We start from the raw sequence: 26,867 nt of genomic DNA, 5'->3' as shown, positions 1-26,867 counted from the left end.
GAGTCTTACTTACACTAACAAATGATAATTTTTCATCATAAAGAGAAGTGTAAACATGGCCTTCTCCTCTCTCCTCACCCCACATCATGAATTTATTAACTCTTTTCCCTTCTGTGAACATTAGCAAAATGGACATGTGTTTGGGGAACTCACAAATGTATTTTATTTTCCAGAAGGGATACAACTTTAAGAGAGAGTGAGAAAGCAGCAGATCATTGTTGTTGTTTAGTTGTTTCAGTCATCTCCGATTCTTTTTGACCCCACTTGGGGTTTACTTGACAAAGATATTTGAATGGTTTGCCATTTCCTTCTCCAGCTTATTTTACAGATGGGGAAATTAAGGCAAACAAGGTTAAGTGACTTGTCCAGGGTCACACAGCTAGTAAGTTTCTGAGGCTGGATCTGAACTCAGGTCTTACTGACTCTAGGCTCAGTGCTCTAGCAATGGATCCTAGAATCAGAAAAATTGGGATAGAATCATGGCTCTGATACTTCCTGCCTGTGTGACCTTGAGAAAAGCAATTTCCCTCTTATGCCTCAATTTCCACATCTGTAAAATGAGAGGGATGAGTAGCTGGTCCCTAAGGTCCCTTCCAGTCCTAAAACCTGGTGGTCCTAAATAGTGAGTCATTTCCGCAGCACTGGGCAAGGCTGCTAGACTTAGAATCAATGGATCCGAATTTGAGTCTTGGCTCTGCAGTTTGCCCTTGGACTTGGCAAGTCATTTGGCTCCTTCAGTTCCCATTTTTCCATTTCTATAAGATCAGCATTGGATTCTGAGTCAAATGAGTTCATTAGTGTAAGAGTATTTTGAGAAACATAAAACCCTATACAGATTTAAGAGATCATGTTAAAGGAAGGGAGGATAGCATAACAGACACAAAATGTTCCTGTTTATACAACTAAAGAAAGGAGGGTGACAAGTTACCTAGAAAAAAAAATTAATCTAGAGCAAGCCCCAGGTAGCCAAGGTGTAGAATAGACATATGAGACACACATGTGGCCCACAATACTCCCCAGTGCATCAGAACCAGATTAAAATGCAATTGGGAAATATTTAACAAAATAAAAATACAATAGAACATGGATGATATTTATATGTGGTTTTCTAAATCAGTATGTGGCCCACAGGGATCCTTCTGCATGGTTTAGTGGCCCTGTTTCGATTTGAGTTTGATATCACAGGTGTAGCAGATCGAGGACAAGCCTAGAAGCCAGAAAGATGTGAGTGATCCCATCTTTGACACAGACTGGCTGAGGAACCCTGGACAGGTTACTGACCTGACCTCCCAGGGCTCTAGGCAATTCTCTGAGACTATGAGCTGCAGAGAAAGTGTGGCCCTGCAATGGTAGAGGGAATTTCTTTACTTGGGAGTGCCCTAGACCAATGAAGCACAGGTCCTGTTCTTATTTCTATAACCGTTTACTTAAATCATTAGCAATCTTCTTAGAGTAAAAACCAAGATTAAGATTGTTCTCTAGAATGACAGGTTATCTAGAATAGCCACTTTTATTAGATAATGAGCACCTCTCTGGAGCACTAACAAGATGAACTTATCTACAACAGTATTCATTCATTCACTCATTCATTCTGGTGTTTCTTAATGCATAGAAAAAAGCACTGAATTTGGAATCAGAGGACCTTGGGTTCAAGTCCTGATCTTGTTACTCATTGTCTATATGATTTTAGGCAAATCATTTCTGGGCCTCAGTTTCATCATCTGTAAAATGAGAGTTGGAATAGATGATTCTCAAAGTCTCTTCCAGGGGAGCTTGGAGTGCAGCCGGTAGTGCCCCAGACTCTAGGATAGAGTCAGGAAAACTCCTCTTCCTGAGTTCAAATCTGGTCTTAGACATTTACTGGCTGTGTGTGACCCTGGGCAAGTCACTTAACCTTGTTTGCTGTGTAACATGAGCTGGAGAAGGCAATGAGAAACCATTCCAGTATTTTTGCCAAGAAAACCCCAAATGGGGTCAAAAAGAATCAGACATGACTGAAAAACAACAAAGTCTCAGCTTTAAATTTCTTACAACCATTTAATCACTCACTCTCTAATACCCTTGGAATGAAGAACTTTTTTCCTCTGAGATAAACTGCAACACAGTTGAAACCTGAGTGGCAGTCAGCCTCATAAAATCTTAAATGCCTCTTCCATGGCTCAGACGTTTTATGTTTTTCTCCATTCCTCATCTCAATTCTCCCCTACCTCCCCCAATTTTAAACTTACATTGCTTACGATTGTCTTTCCTCTTTGCCTATAGTTCCTATGGCTCAAAGACACTTTAAAAAAGATACTGTCTCTCAAATAAGTTCAAGATTAATTTGGAGGAAAAAATCCATAATTAACAATTAACCCATTTTTTTCTCCTTTATTCCCTACTGGGGGAATGACTGGGACTTTCATTAGTGGCTGTGTGTTTACAGAACCAAAACCAGAGGCAGCTCAATTAATAACATGATACAGAGCTTAATGGAGAGTCTAGTTAATTACAGGGAGGTCTTCAGATGTAGACTGAACTTCAGTGGATGGCCTCTGGGGTAAATGCCACACTTACTCTACCACGGTGAGTCCCTCATCGTCAGATGGCGTCATCTCATCCTCTGACTGGTCGCTGAGGAGGTCACAAGGGAGGAGGGAAGAGCTGTCCGCTAGCTCCAGGACTGGGGCGATGCTAGGTCTGCGGCTACTAGAGCCATTTTCTGTGGGCAGTGTGAGTTTGCTGCTATTCGGGGGCCGGCAATCAGTGCTCTGCAAATCCATGGCCACTGTACCTGGAAAGAAGTAAAAAAAACTAACCCATTGGCCACCGAGTGTCTCAGTAGGGGTTTCCTTGTTCACCCCTACCCCCTTGTCCCATCCATCAACACTCTCAGATTAATGTACACAGATCCTGCTCCCTGGGGGACACACCTATCCCAGGAATCCCCACTACTTCACTCTTTCCAGATTTCATTTACCCAAATAAAAAGAGCCATTTCCTGGCCACACACTGGCCTCTCTATCTCTGGCTACAGATTACAACGTAACGAGGATCTGGGAATTTCCCAGAAAGAAGAAAGAAGAGTTTTCTCCTTTTTACTGTAAATTTCCTGAATTATCACTATAACATTCTCTGCTGGTGCAAAATTTAGCGAGAGCTGGATCTGTTATAGACCCCAGCCAAGGGGACTGAACTACTGAAATACCCACAGGACCTCATTACAGAATCCTTTGTCACTTAATATTGTGGTTATGTAACCATAAAGAGGGGAGTGGGAAGAAAGAATAGGATACCCACAACCAGATTCAGAATTATGTGTTACCATGGATTCAGGGAGGGAATTTGTTTTATGGTTCATTTAAACTCCTTAAATCCATAATCCTTTTCTTTCTTTCACCCTGTAGGTGGCAGCCTGGGGTTGGGATAGGTCCCCCTTGGTCAGATAAGCAGATGCTAACTAAGACTGCCCCACAGCCCTTTCTCATTAGCCCATTGGCAACAATGGATTTATCTAATTTTCCCTCCAGGAACCTCCCTTGAGGTTACAGATCCAGAGTAATTAGAGTCTGGCTATTCGTCCCTCCCCAATATGTTTATGAAGGTGAGATCAGGTGACAATAAACATAACCTCGCTGGATGAACCTCTGTGTCTTCAGCCATTCAATGATGGCCCCAAACTAATTGTTTGCCTTTCTTGCTCTAAGCCTTGTAGGTGTAGAATTGGCATTCTGGGGTAGAAGAGATGGGCATAGAAGGGAAGAACCACAAGTCACATGCCATTGCCTTGCTGGTAGCAGGGAGGAAATCATTGTGAAATATCTATGAGCCTCAGGTCTTTAGCCTACTGGTGGAAACACCACCTGCTGCCTCTGTAAGTTCCTGCCTAGTGCCCACAGCATGGGAGGGAGGGGAGATAGCACAGGGCTGGAGGTGACTGTTCCAATCCAATCTATCCAAAGAATGACTCGTATTCTACTCAACTAGTCAGAGAGCCAGCTTCTCAGTCGTCAGTCCCAAGGCTGTGTCCATTCAGCCCAGAAAACAGCTGGTCTGGTGCTGCTGGCCAGCTTTGCCATGGAAGAATCTGTCCCTCTCTGCCTGATACACTTCTATTTCTTAGAAGCCAATTTGGGAAGCTCCCTGATGAGAGGTATAATTATGTATAATATGCACCTAATTTGGGCAGAACATGGGGGCAGCTGCTTTCCTCCTGCCTCTGTTCCATGGGCTGATGGCTCCAGGCCATATTGACAAGCACATAAAGTGTTAGAGGGGAAGAGGGCAGTGAGATAGCAAGCATGGATCTAGGCTTGTAACAGGAGGCACATGGAGCCCATCTAATACAAGAAATTCTATCCCTCAATGTTCTTCTAAGTACTAAAAAAGGAGAAGGAAGTGAAACCTTTCTTGGTGGCCTCTAGACTCTACCCTCTAAATTCCAGTCCATTCCTGAACACTATCACCAAGCTAATCTTTGGCCAACAAGGTTTCATCTGGTTACTCTACTACTTAGAGGCCTTCGTGGACTTCTCATTGTCTGCAAGAGAACCAGGGTGGTATAGTAGAAGGAACATTGGGCTGGGAATAGAGGGACCTGCTTCTTCTATTAGTTGTATTGACTTGCTATGTGACTGAGTAAGTCACTTTCCATTTCTGGGCTGTAGTTTCCCCATTTGTAATATGGGAGGGTTGGATTACATGGTTTCTCATAGCCCTTTCAGCTCTGACTTTCTGTCAGAAATAGTTTGGTTTGTAAGGGAGTGAACAAAGAAGCTAATGGTTAAGATGATATTTTTGTATGATCTGTAGCATTCAGTAATCTTTAGCCCTTCTCTGCTGTCATGGCAAGAATTGCCTGGTATTCTCATTGGCACTGATAGGGTATAGGGGAAAGAACCATTGACTTAGGGTTAGAAGTCTCTGTTCTATTACCTAAGAACTGTGTAAACAAAGGAAGTAATTTTTCCTCCAAACCTCAGTTTCCTTTACCTGTGTGTGTGCGTGTACGCGCGCGCATATGTGCATGTGCAAACATGAGATGATCTCTAGGGTCCTTTAAGTTCTTATATTTTATGATTCTGTTCTGATGGCTATGGAAAACTATTTGGATTGAAGCTGAAAATAAACAAAACAAACTAAATCTCTGTCCTTCCATTTTTTCCTCATTAAAAAATTACTGATGATTTTTTTTCTTTTTTGAACAGACTCCTCTTTGCAGATTGGGCCCAGATTTACTTACAGTCAAAACCAAACTCCACAGGCAACTTCAACATTGTTCTTGCTACTCATGAAATGATTGCTATGGCCTCATGTGGAGAACTGTTAAGATTTAAACATGGATGCACAAGCCACTCCAAAATCCTGGCACTAGAAATAAGAGTAATTCCTCATAGCAACTGCTCTTTGAAGCATGGGTGCTCTTCCCCTCCATTAAATTCTTTTTTTCCCCTAGGGATGCAACTTGATGGCTTTAGAAAGATTCTCTATACTATTTTTTATTTTTCTTTTCTTTTCTTTTTTTTTTTTTTGGTGAGGCAATTGGGGTTAAATGACTTGCCCTAAATCACACAGCTAGTGTCAAGTGTTTGGTCTGAGGCTGGATTTGAACTCAGGTCCTCCTGACTCCAGGGCTGGTGCTTTATCCACTGTGCCATCTAGCTGCCCCCTCTCTACTCTTTACTGTGCACACATGGTGGGCCACAACAATCTTCAAAGAATGTGATATCCTCTGACTGGCTACCTGAACTGAGATGGCTGGTTGCTTGCAGGAAGGAATCCAGCAGTCTACCTGGATTGAATTCAGCCTGCCCCCTCCTCCCAATTAATACTTTTTTTTCTTTCAATATTACAATCACTTGCTATCTTGGAGTCAGGAAGACTGGAGTTTGAATCCTATCCCCCCCGTCCCCAGACACTTACTAAGGCTCTGAATAGGTCATTCAACCTCTGTCAACCTTACAAGGCTCATTTGTTAAATGTGGCCTCTTTCACATTGGGAGAATTCAGTGAGATAGGTAAAGCTCTCTGCAAATCCTAAAGGACTATATAAATGTTAGCTATTATTATTGTCATTATTAGTAGTAATATTCCCTCCAGTGATGCAGATCCAGCTGTGACCTGTCTCCTGTGTCATAGGACATTAGGAGTTGTTATGACCAAAAAACTTCATCGCTACGTGGCCAATCTGGTCTCAGGTTAGCCAGGCTGGGCCTCAGATGACAGCCACATGGCTCTCTCATCAGACCCCTATATGGAGCTTTTCCAGAATAAATTCCCATAGAACAGAGGATCACTCCCATGCTATGATGTAACATCAAAATAGGATCTTAGTGGAGAACCTAGAACAAAAGTGATAGCAGTGGTGAACATTCATAGTAATTTAAAGTCACCGAGGCACTTGATTCATTATAATTCTGCAGAACAGCCAGCACAAGTGTTACTATCACTCCCATTTTATAGATGAGAAAATTGAGGCTCAGAGAAAGGGGAAGTGACTTGCCTGTGGTCACACAGCTATGAAGTGTCAGGACCAGACCTGAAGATTCCATGCTCAAAGTCCTGTGCTCTTTCCACTAGACAAAATCAACAGTGAACAAAATCCTATGGAGAATGAGCCTACAATGGACTAGGCTGGAACTCTGCTGGCCAGGACAGAGGCCTCCAAAGGATGACCTGGGACATTCTCAATCCTGCCCTCACCCTGCTTCCAATTCTAGGACTGAATTAAACTCATTTGGAGCCTCTTAATATTCATGGACTAAGAAAGTCCCTCTAAGTTTTACTTCTTATAGATGGAAGTAGAACAGAATGTGGTCTTCAACATCCAGTTCCAGCATTGAAGGCTTCCCATTTGCTCCAGTTCTGGAAGTTAGGATTTGGAGAATAAGACAAACTTTCTTCTCTATTCCCTGTATGATCAAAGACTCCCAGAAACACTTAGAGAGACTTTACAGGTACTTAGAGGAGACCTCAAAGACAAGTACATTACATTCCTTTAAGATGAAAAAAGAGAGGGGAAGTGATTTGACCAAAGTCACACAGTCTGGCTAGTCAAGCCAGTCCTGGAACCCAATTCTCCCACCTCCCAATCACTTCAGTGCCTTTTGCTGTTTTGTAGATGTTCATTTTGCCCTTTCCCAACCTGTGTCTCTGTAAACTTTAGTTCCTCTGTTCTTGCATGGCCTTTCCTAGATCTTGAGATCACATTAGTTGCCCTTCTCTGGCCATTCCCTTGCTGTGGTTTATCTGCCCTAATCATGGCAGTCAGATGGACCTGTAGCTCTGTGGGGATGGATGCCTATGATTTAATGGAAGGAAAGGAAGTTTTTTTCTGGATGGTGGTTGGCATCACAAAGGCCTTTGGGGGACTGGATGGCACATGGAGACCCATGGAGATAAAGAGGTGAGAAGAAATTGAAATTGAATTCCGCTTGTTAAACTCTCAGTAAAAGTATAAAATTGGTTATGTCTTCCATGCCCTCTCACTTTACTTTATCTCTCTTCTTTCTCTCCAAGAACACTTACTCTGCCTGCTCAGGGCTCCCAACTATTGTATGCCCTCTCCAGCAAGATCTCCTGCTCTGGCTGCTTCCCTCCTGCCCCTCATTCACCCATCAAAACTTACCTATTGTGGGTTTCCTCTTGTATAAAGCCATACTTAGGTAGAAATAATCTTTCTATTCATTCATGCCAATGGCTGTTGACAGTACATTAATGATAATAATAGCTCACGTCTAAATAATGTTTTCCTCATAGCAACCTTGTGATGTTAAGTAGTACCATCATTATTGTCACTTTTATAGCTGACAAAACTGAGGGTCAAGAGGTGTGGAGGTGAAGGGACTTGTCCACGGTCACATAACTAGTAGGTAGTAGAGCCAAGATCTCTGACTCCAAGTATAGAATTTTTTTCCATTGCACTGAGCTGTAGGAATTGCCCTCAGTCACACAAAGTCAATTTGTGAGATTTCTCAGAGGTCTTTGTATTTTAACAAGAGACTGGCTATGCCAAAGGAATAAATCCTTAATGGTGAAGTTTTAGACAGTGTGGAAGACTGGGTGGGAGAGTAAATTGGGAACCCAGGGGCCTTCTTAATGCCCTGTGCCTCACATCATGCATGTAACTGCCTGTTTTGCCCAGTTTAGGATAGGTTCTGCCCCTTTCTCCTCCTGACTTCAGGGAGATCCTTCTGGGAGTGGGGGGGGGGTCCCCTCACCCATGGAAGCAATGATGCTATGGACTGGCAGCCGGGAGGGTCCGTCATAGAGGCCTCGCCCTGAGAAGCCCTGCCTCTTCTGCTTTTCTTCCTGTTTGAAGATGAAGGCTGAGTTCTCCTCCTTGGTGATGTTGATATAGAAGCAGGTGTCAGAAGCAGCCATGATGTGCCGTGGGCCTGGGTTCAGCAAGATGCTTTTATTCTCCTCCCGCTTCAGCCCGATCAGGCACACACCATATCTAGGGCAGATACAATAGCAGGCACTCAAGGCCAGCCTCATAAAGAGGGCACTTGCTTTCCCGTCCCCACTCCCCTCTCCACCACAGGGCTCACAATGCGACTTAAAAACTCGATCTCTGGCACTCATTGTCCTAATTGAGGGACAGACAAAAACCCTAGGGAGCTTTTCTTTCTTTCTGAGATTCTCATTTAAAGGAAAACAGTCCTTTTCTTTATGCTGCATGCCCATGAGTCACTTATGCTTTTTCTAGTCAAAGCTGAAGGACTGGATTTTCCAGATAATAGAAATAATAGCGAAGCAATGATTACGACAAGAGCAGTAGAGCATCCATATAGTGCTTTAAGGTTTGTAAATGTCAGTGCTGGGATTCAGCCCTGGGTACCTGGACTGTAAATCGAGGGCTCTTCTCCTGATGGCAGAAGGGCCCTGGGGCTTGAAGTGGATGGGAAAGTGTCAGGTAATGCAGAGCAAACATGGGACAGAGGTCAGGAGATCAAATTTCTGGTCTTTGCTCTGCCACTAAATTCCCATATGACCTGGAGCAAAGCCATGTATTTTCTCTGACCTTCAGTTTTCTACTGTGAAGATTAGGTTGGACAAGACAGCCCCTTCAGTGCCTTCCATTTCTGACATTCTAAGATTCCAGGATCCAAGATATAATCTTGGGGAAAAGAATTATATTTGGTGCCAGGGGACCTGGGTTCCATTACTGGTTCTGCTGCCCACTATCTGTATGACCTTGGACAAGTCACTTAACCTTCTGGGCCTCAGTTTCCTCACCTATAAAGCAAGGTGGCTGGACTAGAGGACCTCTAGATTTTTTTTTCACCTATGATCCTATGATTCCATGGGCTGGACTTTGCTTCCCTTCCCCTTCCCCACTTATCGGCACTGTTTCAGTGCTGGGAAAGTGGAGGGGATGAGTAAGAAAAAAAGCAAGAATGAGGGAGAGGAGAGGGTATTTAGCCTAAGAAATAGGGTAGATACCCTTCCTATTCCTAACACACACACACACACACACACACACACACACACACACACACACACACACACACACACACCCCACCCATGAAACTCTTTCAAGCACTGCCCCTGGCCTCAACCCCATGGAACTGGTGGCAACTTCCATTTTCCCTTACTTACCCCCCAACCCCCAGGGGACCCTGCCTCTCCTCTCACTTTTTGTGGGCGTGGAAGGCTGCATAGGTGAAGCTCTTGCCTTCATACTCCATGAAGAACTTGCTGTCTCCCATTCGGATGTGATAAACTTCATTCCCTGAGCATCGGCCGTACATCCGCTGCCATTGCTCTGGTGAATCCTGACCTTCCCTAATGACAAAGCCAGAGACCAGGCCTGCCCATTAAAGCTGCCCCAAGATGCTTGGGACAGGAACAGATGCATGGAGGAGGGACACACAGACAAAGCCTACAATAGATGGGAGTTAGGAATGGAGGCATATTCCACCTGAGCAGATACCCACACCTCTAGGACTGATCTTACTCCATGAACAGCATGATTTGAGGGGCATTGGCAAAGCCTACCCACTCCCAAATATCTCGGTAGTCTCACTGCCTCATTTCCACCATTGGAGGATCATTCTGTTTGTCAAGACAGACCAAAGAGGTCTTATCTCATCAGTCAGTTCTCATATGTTGCTCCACCCCCCCCTCCAAATCCTGGGTCATTTTAGCTGACCAGAGACATGCATTGTGCTCCTGGCATTGGCTCTGGTTCTTTTGATGAAGGTTATACTTTTTGGGGATAGTCTTTGTAAACACCCTCCTTGAAGGAAACTCTTTGATTAAGATTGAGCTGAAGGCAAACCTGGATACTCACTGTCCCCGGGAGGTGTGGACCAGCAGGGTGATGAGCGTGGAGGTGGCTGGGCAGATGCAATTTAAGGCCAGCATGGCATATTTACACTCTTCTTCACACACCACATGGTCTGTGTCAGAGAGGGGGAAATGGTCAGCAGAAAAGGCCTTGCCCCACCTGCTGGAAGAACATCTCATCCAGATATTGAATCTCAGACTCTCCAAACAAGAGAAGTCCTTCTAAATCATCTTGTCCAATATCCTATCTGCTGCAATACACCCTTCTATGGCTACATCTACAGTATCTTTTAGTATCTACCGATGTATATAACCATAGTATCTTGGACAAATGGTTATCTGACACATATACCTCCAGGGGTAGGGAGATACCCATATTCCAGGAGGCAACCCATATTATTTTTCCATTATACCTTCCTTTTTCTTGCCTTTTGTTTCTCCCCCTGTACTCTTCACACCCCAAAACTTTGTTTTCTTTCCTTTCATAAAGAGGACCAAATATTGATTGGGCCAACATCTTCCCTTGGAGCACTGCTGACTGGATGTAGCCACTTTTTAAATGGGCCATTTTCCTACTAGGGGAACTCTTTGGAAATAACTTGTAGCTAGAAATAAAGAGACCATTGAGTCTAACTCTGATTTTGCAGACAAGGAACTGGGAGGTTAAATGACTTGCAAAGAGTCACATAGCTATTAATTGTTTGAGATGAGATTTGAATGCAGGTCCTCCTCACTCCTAGTCCTCTATTCTAAGTTGCTTTTTCTTCTGAGAGGCCAGGGCATGTTTGGGATTAATGGAGGAACAGCTTTTGGCTTTTTATCTTCAGGGCCAAGGCCTTTAACCTCTCTAAAGTGCCCTCAGAAGACTTGTGGGAGTGTGTCTAGTCTCTCTAATAAGATCGTAAGTTCATTAGTGAGCCATGTGATCATGGATAAGTCACTTAAGCTTTGTACCTCATTTTCCTCATCTACAAAATGAAGGAGTTGGACTATACAATGTCAATGGTCCTTTAATATACTATGAAATTCTATGATTCTATTAGACAAATTAGTATATGGTGATGAAGGAGGGGAGAGGAAAGTAGAGACTTTCTTGAACTATCTACACCATGGGGAAGACAAGCAATTTGAATGCTTCCTTAACAAACCACTCTCAGTTGGAAGGATGTGATAGTGGACAAAACCACCTCTACTCTCTGGGCCTAAGTTCTCCTAGCAGTAAAATAAGGGAATTGGAACTAGATGATCTCTAAAGTCCTCTTTAGCTCCAAAATTCTAATATCTAAGATCCCTTCCAGTGCTGACATTCTATGTTCTGTGACTCTAAGATGCTTTAGTTGTATGGTTCCAGGAATCTAAGATGACAACTACTAGCTAGTTCTGTTATCTCTTTGCCCTCTTAGAAATACGCATTTGAACAAATATACAGATTTGTATACCTATAATTGAGTATTTCCCTTTAGGGTATAGAAATCTCAGAGTAATTATTATGTGCCCAATAAAAATCTCAAAATAGTAATAATTTCCCCTCAAGGAATTCACATAGCACTTGTCCTTTCTAATGCGCTTATCGTGTATTAAATATATTATTGATATTTCTGCATGCCTTCTGTTCTTACTAGACTATAAGCTCCATAAGGGCAGGAAATGATGTCCTAGCTCAATAAATTTTGTGTCTTTCCTGATACCTAGCTCAAGTCCCTAAACAAAGTGGACAGTTAAAATAAGTATGTTGAATTAAATGTTAGTGAGCATGGTTCGCTTTTATTCAGCATGGACAGTAACCCTTCCTCACACAGCTTGGATGGAAACTGGGTTGCATAATTGGACACTTGTATTTTATTTGCAGCTTTATGATTGACTCATTCTGTGAGCATTCCCATTGTTGCTCAGTTTCTTTCTAAGACTTATTGAACTGATACAGAATGAAGTAAGCAGGACCAGAAAAGCAACATGTACATCAAATAATCCAATCATTCAAGTATTTTATTAAACACCAACTATGTTGATCATCAAGATAAATATGAAGAACCAAACTGAATCATATATAAGTAGAATGGTCAAATTTGGCCCTGGAAAAATATTGAAAAAATGCATCTCCTTCCATTTCTTGAAGAAGTGGCTGACTATGGGTGTGGAATATTTTGTATACTGTCAGACACAATTGACATGTTGGTTTGTTTTTATGGATTGCTTTTTTTCTTTTTTCTTTTTGTTGAAAGAGATGACTTGCTGGGTAGAGGAAAGGGAGGTATATATTCAGAACTGGAAGTGATGTAAAAACAAAATACATCAATAAGTATTTTTAAAAGAAGAAATATTCATCTGAATCCCATGATGGCTCTTGCTTTTGTTTTTAATTTTTATTGATGTCTTGTTTTTAGATCACTTTCACTCCTAAATATGTCTCTCATTCCCATGCTCGGAAAGTTATCCCTGTAGCAAAGCATAGAAAAAGAAAGAAAAAAAAGCAGTTCCACAAAACTAACCAATATGTCAATCATGTTTGATAGTATTTGCAATGTTCTACATCCACAGCTTCTCATATCTGCAAAGAAAAGGAGGAGTATTTTCTCCTTTCTGTTTTTGGATCAAGATTGATCATAATCATTATACAGTGTTCAGCTGTTGTTGTTTCTATTTGTGTTATTGTAGTCATTGTGTTTACTGTTTCCCTGTGTCTTCTTACTTTAATTTGCATCAATCCATATGCCTTCCCATACTTCTTTGAACTCTTCATATTCCTCATTTCTTACAGTACAGTAATATCCCATCACTTTCATGTACCACTATTGTTTAACCATCCTACAGTTGATGGAACAGATATCTTTTCAAAGACAAACAAGACTTTTACTTTTCTCCTTTCTCTAACCAGGACCTCACTTTGTTGTTGTTCAGTTGTTTCAGTCATGTCTGACTCTTCATGACCCCATTTGAGTTTTTCTTGGCAAAGATACTGGAGTAGTTTGCCATTTTATTCTCCAGCTGATTTTGCAGAAGAGGAACTGAGGCAAACAGAATCAAGTGACTTGCCCAGAGTCACGTAGCTAGTAAGTATCTGAGGCCAGATTTTAACTCAGGAAGATAAGTCTTCCCCACTCCAGGCACAATACTCCATGCACTATGCCACAAGAGTCTATCTTTGTCCTGTCCCCAAAATGCTAGTCACTAAAGGACCAACATACCTACACAAAATGGTATCTCATAACTGCAGTTTCAGGGCATGGGACCCCAAGACCAGCACTTTAGAGATGCCCTAACCCAATCAAAGCTATCATTTCTAGAGTACTTTCAGGTGTACAAAGTACTTTACTCACAACAACCCAGGTGAGAGGTAGTGAAAGTACCCTAACCCCATTTTACTTATGAGGCATCTAAATGCTATCATCATCACCATCATCACCTTCATCATCACATTGTGGCATGGAGGTGACCTGGGTTCTTGAAGGATATACTAGCAGAGGGTAAGCTGTGTTATGTTCTTCCAAGCTGGAAAGACTTTATGTACAGGCCCAGTGAGAGACTGCAAGATTTTCTATTGTGCCTCAGATGTCTCCTTTTGCAGAAGTCCATTCCCAGCTGGCCCCCCAGCTATTCTTGACTTCCCTTCTAAGGTTATCTTATTTCTATTCTGCATGTATTTTGTGTGTCCCTATCCGTGTTTATGTCATCTCCACTAGGGTAGAAGCTCCTTGAGTGCAGGGTCCATGTTTTTTGCCTTTCTTTGTATCACCAGCACTTAGTATGGTGCTTGGCACATAGAAAGCATTTAAGACTTGTTTGTAGATTGACTGATGAGCTTGGGCTATGTGCAAAGGGGTTCATCTCCAGGTTCACTGAAGAATGATGGATTTTTCAGCCACAGCCATTCCCTAAGACCTTCTACTCAAATTGTAAAGAGATAGCAATCTGTGACAATAGATGGAGGGCTTACAGAATCTATCTGGGCTGAAATATTGAGAATCCCATTAGATTTCTTGACTATTGATTCCTACTGATCACATAATCCACTGAAGTATCTGGGCTTTTTTTTCCCCACATAAACTTTTCCCAATTTGTATTTACACAATTGATTGCTTAAAGCCCCAACTCAAGGGATTTGCACAGTGAATTCTGCCTTTAAAAAACACTTTCATCTATTTTCTCTGTGAACCTCATAACAACCTTTTCAGGTGGGATGAGCCAAGGTGTTGTAGTCCTAGCTTTATACAGAAGGAAACTAAGGCCCAGAGAGGAGAAGGGAATTAACCAAAGTCACATGGCAAATTAGTGGCGAAGCTAGGGCGAGAGCTCTGGTCTTCTAAGTCCTAATCCACACTTTCTCCATTGCCATGGCACTAGACTGCCATGTGAGTGTTGACACCTCTTTCTTAACAGAGATGCTCCAGGACATTCATGATGACACACACAATTTATCCTGTATGAAGCTTGTTTGTACATTATTGTTTGTATGCTGTCTCTCCCATTAGACTGTGAACTTCTTGAGGGCAGCGATTATCTGTTCCCCAGTGTTTAGCATAGTGCCCAGCATAGGTGCTTAATGAACATTTATTAACTGACTGATACATTCAACCTTTCAACTAGAAACCAAAACTTACCAGCAAATTTGACATGAAACTTATTCTCTGGTTTCAAAATCTGAACATAGAGGGGACAATTGGGAGCAAAATCCTTCACCGCCCAGGCTCTCAGGATGGTCTGGTGGTCCTAGGGGAGAGAATGCTGTTTAACTTCCCAACCACCTGTGTCCCCTCCTAGAGAGCACATCCAGCCTTGCCTAAGCCCAGCCCAGCCCAGCCCTATTTCCAGGAAGCATTGTTGATGCCAGCTACCATGGAATTGGGGTGCTTACCGCTGCTGTTCGGTCTACCTCATTCCTGCTGCTGAGGATGAAGCAGGCCTCACCATTGTCCATCCTGGAAAAAATGATCTATTAGCTTTCAATCCATGGCACCTCAAGTCATCAGGCACCCCCCAAGCAACTACCTTGTATCTGGCCCTGTAATAGGCTAGTGGGAGAACAAGGAGAAGACATAGTCCCTGCCTTCAAGGAGCTGACAGTCTGGTTGGGGAAACAGAGTTCACACATGTGGAAGAATGATAAAATGAGACAATGCAGAACATAACATATAGTATAGATTGTAAGCATATTACAAGCTCACAGATAGAAGAAAGCTCCTTGTGGGCTATAACAGACTTGCAGAACATAGCATGTCTGGCTTCAAAAGACTTTAGATATCATCCAACTCTTGTTTTGTGGGGTGAAACTGAGGCCTAGAGAGGGTCCTTTAGGTAAGTAACTTGCCTAAAGTCATGCAGTGAGTTGGTGGGAGTAATGGGTCTACAGAATCACAGAATTTCAGAGTTTGATGGGAGGGACCTCATCCAACCCATACTTAAAAAGGAATCTTCTCTGTAATATTCCCAACAAGTCACCATCCATTCCAAAACCTCACGGCTCCCTTTCCATTGCACTGCCCTGCCTTCAGGATGTACATGCCTGAATTAGAGATGTGTTAAGGCAAACATTCTGCTGTAGTGTGGGAGAAATGAAATACTGGAGTAGACCAAGTGACCTTTTCAAAGTGAGGAATGGGAAGGGAAGACTTCTCAGAGGAGGTGTCTCTACTAAATAATTTAAGAACTGCTAATTGCCAGCTACATACCTGTTGGTTATGTTAACAAAGAGCATAAATTCATAGCATAATGTTTTTCTCTCCTTCAAGAACAATGTCACTTCATTATTCAGAGGCATAGAAGTCCTTTCTCTTAGCCTCCATTTACTTTCAGGGTAATCACTCAAGTATGTTACAAAGGCAGAGCATCCTTTTTCCACTTTCCCATGTTTTTACTGCTTTAATTCCATCTAACGTATGTAACTTGTGGCCCAGAATCAAATCTCTGGGTTTGCTTGGACCTGGTACAACATTGGGGGGATTTTCAACCATCCTACATTCCAACAATTTCCAACAATCTTCCAACAATCCAACAATCCCAGTTTGGCTGATCTTGCCCCTAACCAGCGTTTCCCTGGAAAATATTTAGCTCATGTTTTGTTTTTTGCAGAGATAAAAGAGAAGAATCCCTTAGCCCTCATGCAAATACTTGGCTAACAACATATCAAATATAGAGAGGCTTTGTTTTACATGACAGACAACTTAAAATTCAAAGAACTAGCTAGTTTACAAATAGTCAAAACAACTCAATTTCCCTCTTCAGGGGTTTTTGCTTTTCTGAAGGCCCTAGACAACACTTTAGACTTATCCTAGTAACCTAGGATTGAGATTGAATTGTTTGAACTAACTCACACACTAAGTTCTGTCTCTGTGAGAGGAAGCTGCTGTTGTTTAGTCATTTCCAATTCTGTGTGTCCCCTTTTTTGGGTTTTCTTGGCAAAGGTACTGGAGTAGTTTGTCATTTCCTTCTCCAACTCATTTTACAGATGAGGAAACTGAGACAAATAATGTTAAGTGACTTGCCCAGTCACACAGCTGGTATGTGTCTGAGGCCAGATTCGAACTCTCATGAAGATGAGTCTTCTGGACTCCAGGCCTGGCACTGTAACCACTGTGCTGCTTAGCTGCCTTTTTGAGGGCAAGTACGTACTTTGAATTATTTGCACTCTCATCTAGTTCACCTGCTGATTAAAGCATTTATGAGATAGTTGAATGGGGTCTGGCTTAGTCTGTGACCAGAGTTAAAGATTAATCTGTCACTAGGGTTAGGGGGCCAGTCTGTGCTTATAATTAGGAGGTCACTATGGCTGAAGTCCAGTTTAATGGTTGGCCATGGCCAGTTGGCAGTCTGTGGCTGACCCCTAAAAAGAAAACATACTGATGTAGCTCTCACTGATTGATCCGCCCATTAGATTTTCAACAGAAGCCAGAAATATGGTCTGTTTATTGTTTAATTTTCCTCTGCTTACTTTACGTATCTCACTCAGCTGGCCACAGTAGATTTCATTTATGAATCATTCATTTCTCCTAAAAGAGAGTTCTCTCATGAGAAATGTGCCTTGCAGAGACTGGGATTATAATGAGATCACTCATGGTCATGACTAACAGTGCACTTTTGATGTCCTATAGAGCCTGTGTAGAAGAGGATGCTTATGTATGGTAAATTAAGACCTTCGTGTATGCCCAGGAAATGGCAAGGACTATAAGATAAAGCCAATTTTAGGTTACCTATGTATGGACTACCCATGAGAAATTTTTGGTTTCTTTTGGCTTCTTTCTAGCTCCCAAGTAGGCCATGTGCCTCAACCTTCTTGTTAGTTAATGAGTAGGGAATTAATATTATTTTTTTCCCCACATTCTCACCATTAGAAAGAAAAAAAAAGTGCCGCCAAAACACAGCAGAACATTTATCAAGCTAAAAAAAAAGACACCTTTGGGATTATCTGTGCTGTTTTTACCTTTAGCTAGCACAGATCATCGAGGGTGAAATGAATATACCTGGCCTTCAATGGTTAAAAAGCCCTAAATTAACCCATTTTAATTTGTCTCTTTCTTCTGGCGTTAGAAAGTAGGAGGAGGCAAATGTCTTCTTGCCCCCACTCCAAGAGACTTCCTTTCTTCCCACAGACCTGCTTCTGTACTCACTTGGCTCTCATGAGGTCTTGATCCTTTAGAGCTGAGCCCTGGAGATAGATCACCCTCTGAGACCATAGAGGGATCTGGAGAACCCGGCGCACCTGAATGTCCATCTCCGTTGGGCAAAGGATCACCACATAATAGTCCTGCAACAGGAAATCCATCTGGGTCCTTTATTCATGCAGAGGGAGCAATATGTAAATAATGGCATGACTTTGTATTCTTAGAGAGCTTTGGAAAATGCACCATTGTAGGATCATAGACTGAAAACTGGAACAGAACTTAGAGCCCAACTTGTCCAATTCCTCATTTTTAACAGTTGAAAAAATGAGGGCCCACAGAGAGAGTTAGGTGACTTGCCCAAGGTTACATAGGTACTTGATACTTACAGCCATCTCTCTGCCTTAGGTGAAGTTAAGTGGGAAAATTATGGCATTATATTCATTGGGTGGATACAGAAACTGAGGCCCTAACAGAGGCCATAGGGTCTCATGCTATTAGAACTGGAGCAAGGTAGGATAGAGAGCAGCCGTGTTCTCATCCCGAGTCTGTAGGACCCTTGTGATGGTCCCCTTCAGGTCCCCAGGAGCTACACCAACCTGTCTCCAATCCTGCCCAGGACACAGACAAAGGCCCTGCACAAGGCCGGCCATTACCTGGAGCCGAGGGTGAGCATAGAACTCATTCAGGAAGTCCATGAGAAGGTCAATCTTGAGCGAGCTGACACAAAGGACAACATGTTTCTCTGTCTGGGCTCGGTGGCGGCTGTAATTACCCCCCGACTTTTGTCGCTCCATCCAGAGGTAGACAAGCTCCTCAAACTACAAGGAAATGAAGTGGTCTGAATGCCAGAAAGACCTGATGCTTAATGTACAAGGCTGAATTGGGGAGGCTGGTGCTTGGATTGGGTCTTGGACAGTGATAGGATTTAATAGGTAGAGAATGAGCAAATGTCAGGAGAACATAAACTTTTTGTGGAAAGGAATTGTGATTCTGTCTTTGTATCCTTATTGGCTAATGCAGTGGGTGGTATACAGTAGGTACTAAATAACTGCTTGTTGACTGAAATTGGTCTCACCCTTACCTCCACAACTCTCAAATCTGTCATTTTTTTTTTGTTCACTTAGACAGCTACTGCCCTAGTTGAGGCCCTTCTTGTTTCATAACTGGACAATAGCGATAATCTTCTAGTTGGCCTTTGGTTCCCAGGCTGTCCCTACTCCAATCCATCCTCCATACAGCAGCCAAATCAGTATTTTTAAGATACAGGTCACTACTCCGCTTAAAAACCTTAAGTGGTTTCCTATTGCCTCTAGAATAAATTATAAACTCATTCAGGCCGTTAAGGCCTCTTCTATTTGGCTCCCACCAACATTTCCTAAACCAACCTTTCCTAACTTACTTTATGTTACACACTTTCATGGATTCTATCTTCCGTCCGCACCAGCTGTTCCTCAAACCTGACACTACATCTTCCATCTTCATGCCTGTGGCCCAGTTGTCCCCTGCCCTCAAGAAGCAGACACATAGCTGGGATATTTCACTTTTGTTTTCGTAGCCTTGTCGTCTAACCCAATGCTTTGCACATTGGTGCTTATTCAATGTTTATTGAACTGAATTGAATTGAGGAAAGAATAGTGTGAGGACAAGTGTTGGGGGAAGAATGAAGAGGACACACATGAAATTTGGTAAGAAGACCAATTAGGTCTTTAATTTTCATTTACCACAAGCAGCTGCCTAAAACATACAGTGTACTAAAAAAGGGAGAGGGAATAAGAATTCGAATGGATGACCACTTATTGGAGAAATTGTAGAAAGGACTTTGGGCCAATTATTGGTTGGACTAGGTTACTGTGAGTTTCCTTCCAATTCTGAGATTCTGCTATTCTGTTAATATGATATACTGAGATAACAGTTTCATTTGGAGAAAGCCTTAGCTGAAGTCTAAGCCTAGAGAAGGTGTGTTCCATCCATCATATTAATGTAGCATTTCATAGTTTCAACTGATTATCTTAAGATAGTGTGAAGGCAGTCAGTCAGTCAACAAACATTTATTAATTATCTACTATGTGCCAGGCATTGTGCTGAATGCTAGGATACAAAGAAAGGCAAAAGACAGTCCCTACTCTCAAGAAGCTCAGTCTAGGGGAGGAGACAACATGAAAATGATTATGTACAGTCTATGTATAGGCTATATTGGAGATAATTAAGGAATGAACAACACTATAATTAAGAGAGATTGAGAAAGGCTTCCTGTAAAAGCTGGGATTTTAGCTAGAAATTGGAGAAAGCCAGGGAAGTCAGGAGGAGGGCAGGCCAGGTATTACTATCCCCATTTTAAAGATAAGGAAAGCAAGGCTGAGAGAGATAAAGGGTCCAAGCTTGTACAAGGATTAAATGGCAGAGCCAAGATGAAAAACCAAGTCTCCTGATTGACTCAGTCAGAGAATCACAGAATGTTAGAGTTGGGAGAGACCTTATAGAACATATGGTCCAAACTCCTCATTTTGCAGAAGAAGAAATTGAGGCACAGAGACTTGAAGTGGGTTGCCCAAGGTCACATAACTAGCAATTGATAGAGCTGGGACTCAACCTAGTTCTATGTTTCTGGTCCTGCAGATTATCATGATGTCCGTGATGAAGTCTGACTCCAAGTTCAGTGCTCTTTCATGCTAGCTAGCCTATGGATAAAGTGTGTTTAGTAGACATCTTAAACTCATCACGTTCAAAACTGAACTCGTGGTCTTTCTTCTTCAAGCCCTTCCCTCTTCCTAACTTTCCTGTTGCTGTGGAGGGCACCACCATCTTCCCATCACCCAGGCTGGTTTCATCCTTGATGCCTCACCCCCCCCCATTCATTCTGTTTACAAGTCTAGTCCATTCCACCTCCACAACCTCTCTCATACACATCCTCTTCTCTGTGACATTTGCTGCCAGTCTGACACTGTCACCAGCCTGCTGTACGTCCTCCTCATCTCATTCTTGGACACTTGCAATATCCTGATGGCTGGTCTCCCTGCCTCAAGTCTTTCCCCACTCCAACCTATCTTCCACTCAGTTGTCAAATTGATCTTTCTAAAAGCATAGGTCTGACTATGTTATCCCCTCCCAACTTTCCCCTCCCATTCAATAAACTCTAATGGTTCCTTATTACCTCCAGGATCAAATGTATAACCATCTGTTTGACTTTTAAAGCTCTTCATAACCTTCCTCCCTCCCTTACCTTTCCAGTCTTCTTACACTTTGCTGTTCTTCACGTACTCTGTAATCCAGTGACACTGGCCTCCTTGTTTCTTGTTCAAGACATTCCATGTCTCAAATCCAAGCATGTTCATGGGCTGTCCCTTATGCCTGGGATTTTCTTCCTTTTCATTTCTGTCTCCTCGTTTCACTGGCTTCCTTGACATCACAGCTAGAATTCCACTTTCCAAAGTGAACTTATCCTGTTCCCCCTTACTATTAGTGTTTTTCCTTCATTATATCCAATTTATCCTGAATATGGCTTGTTTGTACCTAGTTGTTCTTCAATTGTTGTTTCCCCTATTAGACTGTGAAATCCTTGAGAGAAGGGACTGTTTTTTGTCTTTCTTTGTGTCCTTAAAGGTTAGTACAGTGCCTGGCATAATTTTTGTTCTGGTTGTTCAGTCATTTTTCAGTTGTTTCCGACTCTCATGACCCCATTGGGGGTTTTCTTGGCAAAGATACTGGAGTGGTTTACCATTTCCTTCTTCAGCTCATTTTACAGATGAGGAAATTGAGGCAAACAGAGTTAAGTGACTTGCCCAGGGTCACACAGCTAGTAAGTGTCTGAGGCCAGATTTGAACTCGGGAAGATGCGTCTTCCTGACTTAGGCCCAGCACTTTAGCCATTGCACCATAGCAGGTGCTTAATAAATGTTTGTTGATTTGATTAAAGGGTGGGGAACTTACCTGGAGTGGAAGGACAACGAGGGCCACGCAGATCATGATGACCACCAGGAGCTGAGAGGGCCAGATTTTGGGGGTTACATCTCCGTAGCCCACAGTGGAGAAGGTGACAATGCAGAAATAAAAAGACTTGAGGAGAGAGAGGTTGTCTCCCGCTCTCTCTAGGTGCTGAATACCACAGGTCCTATAAGGATTAAATAGAGGATGAAAAATAGACTTAGGAAGATAGTGGAACCAAGGGATGAATTCTTGCATCTGACCACCGGTAGGAATCACCCTGAACAAGTCCCTGCCTGCCCTCTGGGTTCCAAAGAATACTTATAGAGACCATGGCATTTAGAGCTGGAATGAAATCTGGAAGTCATGTTGTCCAGCTACCTCTTTTTACAGATGAGGAAACTAAATACCTGAGATGTTAAATGACTTGTCCAAGGTCACACAAGTAGTGAGAAGCATACTGTAAGCAAAGGAAACCACTGGAAAAATGCATCAGTTCATGTTAATTTTAGAGGTACAAGGCTAACAGAGGTCAGGAAGAACAGAGCTCTGTGCTTTTCAGAAACTTTTAAGCACTTGAAGGAAAAGATCAGAGTCTTTTATAATGAACACATATGCAGTTCATATACACTGTTTATAACTAAAGCATTTTTCCTGCTACCTGAAAAGGATTTCTTGGCTGTTACTCTTAAACAAATCAGATCTGTTTAGGAGAGTGGTACAGCTATCTCTTTCCAGTTAAAAGGTGCAATAAGAATTAAGCCTAGTAAGCGACCAGTCTGAACTGGGCTTGAAAACAGAAAAGGTTTGGAGAAAGTAGCTAAAGGTAAAGAACATGGATTGGCAGTCAGACAGCATGAGTTTGAATCATGAATCTAACTCTTATTATCTCAGGAATCTTGGGCATGTAACTTCCTCTCATGCTTGCCCCAAACTGGGTCCCAGTTTTTTCATCTACAAAATAGGGAAGGAGTAGACTAAATAATATCTGAGGTCCAATCCAACTCTATATCCTGTGACTACTGTGATCTTGCTTATGTCAGATACGGTAAGAAAGATTCATGGTCTGTGAAAACGGAAACTGAGGGTACTGTAAATGGCTGGATGTATGCTCTATACTCCTTGCCATTAGCCTTTTCTGCCTCCTTCCCCTTGCCCCTTAATTTTACAGATGAGGAAACTGAGCCCAGAGAGGCTAAATGATTTGCCTAAGGTCATACAGCTAGCAAGTAGGATTCTAAAATACTATGCTATCTCAGTCTAAATCGATCTAATGATCTAAAATCGATCATTGATGTATCAGACTCTAATGTCAACAGCTTAGGAATTTCCTCCCTTCTCCCCTTCCATCTTCTCCAATCTAATACTTTGCACCTGATACACAGAAGGTTTTTTTTTTTAAACAGGCATTTGGGGTTAAGTGACTTGGCCAGGGTCACACAGCTAGTAAGTGTTGAGTGTTTGGTCTGAGGTCAGATTTGAACTTCAGGACTGGTGCTCTATCCACTGCGCCACCTAGCTGCCCCCCAGAAGAGGTTTTCATGTAGATAGAAGGTACAGGGGTGGGCCTTGATGCCACAGGTCCCCACCCCTGGTCTAGGACAATTCACAAACCCACAGGTGAGTAATAGGAGGCCTCAGAGCTGCAAAGGATTCAACCAGGGCTCAAACCTCAGAAGATACTTACCCAGTAAAAAGAAGGCACAAGAGTGTACAGAAGAGGATCAGCACTTGGTTAAACATGGCAGATTGGGTCCGTAGGATGGCCCTGTGGAAGTCATTCTGTAGAAAGATATTGCTGCCATGAGAACGAGGTAGAAAAAAGGAACATGGCCTAGCTCAGTCTGGTTTAACTTGCATGTATTGAGTGCAGTGTGCCTAGCACACAGTCAGGAACTGTGGGTAGAGAGTAGGGAGAAGAGCACTGTCTCTGTCCTTGGGGAATTCACTGTTTGGTTTGATGGACGAGACTTAGCGACAAGCCACTTAGATAACAATATAAATAAAGCAGAGTGGAATTAAGTGCTGGACTGATCTAACCTAATTAGGTGCCCCCAAAGCACAGGACGTGCAACACGTGCTACAGGACCACAGGGACTGTTAAAGGCTTCTTGGAGAAGGATATCCTTGAACCGGACCCTAAAATGGGGAGGATTTGGATCTATGACAAGGGTATTCCAGATAGGATGGCACTCACACCCTCAGCCACACACATACACACACATGCAGAGAATCATACAGGTATAGGCAGACCCGCAATTCTTTAAGATCCCCATGACCCCACCAACCCAAAGGAAGCTACACAATGGCACAAACAGGCTTTCAGAGAAAGACGCACATTCAGACACATAAAGTTGGAACACAACAACTGGCTACTTCAAAAACAAATGATTACTAATAACTGGCTAGGGCTATGAACCATTGATTAGCAAGCTGACTGACTGCATTCAACTTTCTGTTTCACAAATAACTGGTTATTTGAATGGGTTCAGTTAGTCATTTTAAAATATCCAATCGTTCTACTGAATTCAGATTCACAGACTGCTCTAGCTGGAAGAGAGCTTAGGGATCATCTGTTGTTTATGAAACGATTGTCTGTTTAATGGAATTCACTTTCCTCACCCACAGACCAGTTAGGGAGGGCAGACACAGCTTCTGTTTCTGTGGTTTAATCAGCCATTACACTCCACATCTTTCCCATGGCCTCTAGGGGAGGGAGGAGGAGGTAGCAGCAGAATCGCTTTTGTTGGTTGGGTGTCCATCCATGGGGGTTTCATTGCTTAGTTATGCCTGTGATTTGAAACGAGGCCTCAAACTAATCAGTTAGCTTGCTCAAATGAGACAATCATGTAAAATGCTTTGTAAACTAAATAAATACTGGGAATTGTCGTTTAGTTACTTAACCTAGAGTCATATCATGTCAGTGTTGAAAGGAAGCTCAGAGTTCATTTGATGTAACTACCAGCACAGTGTAAGAATCTTCTCTGTAGCCTCCTTGAACACTTCCAGTGACAGGGAGATCACTATGTAATGAGGTAGCATGTCTCATTTCTGGATAACTCAATTAATTAGAAAGTTCTTACTTATAGAGAGCAGATTTCTACCTCCCTGTAATTCCTACCAACTGGTCCTACTGCTGTCCTCTGGATGCAATTAGGAAAAGCCCATGATAGCCTTTCAAAGACTAGAAGCCAGTTATCACGCTCCCCCAAATTCTTTTCCTCACTAGTTTAAATGCACACAGCTTCAATCATTGATTCTCCTTTGATAAAGTTTTGAGTCTTCTCTTTCTCCCCCTCCCCTCTCTCACTCTGGCCCTATCTTGGTTATCTTCTTCTGGACTTAATTTTCCTCATAAAATGTGCCCAGAACTGAACACAATATTTTAGATAGGATATGACTCAGGCAGAGGACAGCAGTACTGACTTCCTTTTTTTCTGGACTCTAGACTTCTATTTATCAATCAACCAGCAAGAATTTATCAAGTGCTTGCAATGTGTCAGGCAAAAAGCTAGATGCAAAGGCAGAAATGAAAGGCCCCTCCTTTCAGATAATTTTCAATATATCGGGGGAGACAATATATACATAAATAACTATATGTAAAACACAATATGAATTTCTTTTATGGAAAAGGTACTGGCAACTAAGAATCAAAAGACTTCCTGTAGAAAGTGGTACCTGCACATGGTTTTGAAGGAAACAGAAGTTCTAATAGGTAGAGATCAGAAGGAAGTGTGTTCTGGACATGTGAGAACCCGACTCAGGAGGTACTGAGGAGATTTATCATTTTTGTTCCTGTCCTGCCAGCCCCTTCCAATTGAGAAGTCTCTGTGGATTCTGAACTCCCTGTCAGAGGTGGATAGCATTGCCTTGCTGACTGCAAAACACCAACATATAGCGGAGGGGGCCTCTCTAAACTGACTGGCTTTTACAGTTCCCCTGGGAGGCAATTAAGTGTTTCAGCTTAAAGGCCTTCCCTACCAGTTTTTACTGGGCTGGAGTAAAGTAAGACCCAACAAAGGACTTGATTATATGTTGAATAGATAGCAATATTAGTCAAAGTAAGATTTGATGCAAATAAGCTATACTGTGGATAGCTGAGACTTCATGGCATATGCTTAGCTTTGCCCAAAGATATCTTTGGGGGAGAAAAAAATCACACACACACACACACACACACACACACACACACACAGAACAATCTATGCTAACAGTAGAAGGGAGACAGATGGGCTACCAGGTTTGCTATAACCCAAACCCACAATCCATTCAGTTTCTAGTTACTTACAATCATGTTCTCCAAGGCATACTTAGCCAGCCAGCAGTTCAGAAAAACTGGGATGAATAAATTCCGCAGGGGAGGCCAGAAAATCTAAGGAACAGTAGACAGCAGCATTTGGGATGAAGCTCTCTGGGGATAATTCCCCAGAAGATGGATACCTAGATCAGTAATCCCTCCTCTATAGAATGGGTGATCTAATGCTTATTTACCGTGATGATAAATGGTACTGTGTTGATCATTTCCAAGATGAAAGAAACCCGGAAGATCTGTTCCCAAATGTTTCCCTGTGGAGCAAAATAGCAAAATAGCTTAGAGAAAATTCCAGAGAGGGAGTGAGGGAAAGATGAAGAGAGAAAAAGTAGGGAGTGAAGCATGGGGAAGGAAAGGTGGGCATTGAGAGGGATGGTAAAAGGAGAGAAGATGGAGCAGTCTGGAGACAAGAGGGGGATATAAGAGGAGGAGAAGAGAAGGGAAGATGGGAATAAAATAAGGAAAAAAGAGAGAGATGTGAGGAGAGAGATATGGAGAAGAAGAAATGAAGACAGAGAGAAAGGTAATAGACAATGGAAGAAGATGAAAGGGAGAAAGACATGAGGATGGGTGAGGGAGAAAGAAAGGAGAAAGATAAGGGGGAGAGAGAAGCAGGAATAGTGGGGAAGAGATGATAAAAGAGCTTGGGAAGGGGTAAAAGAGAGAAATAGACTCATAATGAGGGAGAGGAAGACAGAAAGAGGGAGAGGGAAGGAAGAAAGGGAAGAGATTCACTGAAGTGGGAGAAATAAGGGGTGAGAGAAACT

At 42.5% G+C, this 26,867-nt stretch overlaps 1 protein-coding gene across 1 annotated transcript in view; it reads right to left on the bottom strand.

Moving 5' to 3' along the window:
- KCNT1 (potassium sodium-activated channel subfamily T member 1) overlaps positions 1-26,867 on the bottom strand; it is a 94,935-nt gene that overhangs the window by 37,568 nt on the left and 30,500 nt on the right. The window contains exons 7-18 of the mRNA XM_078149167.1: positions 26,280-26,354; positions 26,077-26,160; positions 23,476-23,570; positions 21,795-21,975; positions 18,521-18,685; positions 17,874-18,010; positions 15,125-15,188; positions 14,871-14,979; positions 10,277-10,385; positions 9,619-9,768; positions 8,199-8,437; positions 2,557-2,773 (exon numbers count right to left, since the gene is read on the bottom strand). Of these exons, the coding sequence (XP_078005293.1) occupies positions 2,557-2,773; positions 8,199-8,437; positions 9,619-9,768; positions 10,277-10,385; positions 14,871-14,979; positions 15,125-15,188; positions 17,874-18,010; positions 18,521-18,685; positions 21,795-21,975; positions 23,476-23,570; positions 26,077-26,160; positions 26,280-26,354 (1,625 nt within the window). The remainder of the gene's footprint in view (positions 1-2,556; positions 2,774-8,198; positions 8,438-9,618; positions 9,769-10,276; positions 10,386-14,870; positions 14,980-15,124; positions 15,189-17,873; positions 18,011-18,520; positions 18,686-21,794; positions 21,976-23,475; positions 23,571-26,076; positions 26,161-26,279; positions 26,355-26,867) is intronic.

The sequence above is a fragment of the Phascolarctos cinereus genome, unplaced genomic scaffold (assembly GCF_003287225.1).
Source record: "Phascolarctos cinereus isolate Bilbo 61053 unplaced genomic scaffold, phaCin_HiC Scaffold_2;HRSCAF=192, whole genome shotgun sequence".
Lineage (NCBI taxonomy): Eukaryota > Metazoa > Chordata > Mammalia > Diprotodontia > Phascolarctidae > Phascolarctos > Phascolarctos cinereus.
Note: the sequence above shows the minus strand (reverse complement) of the source record. Positions and strands in the feature narration are given on the sequence as shown.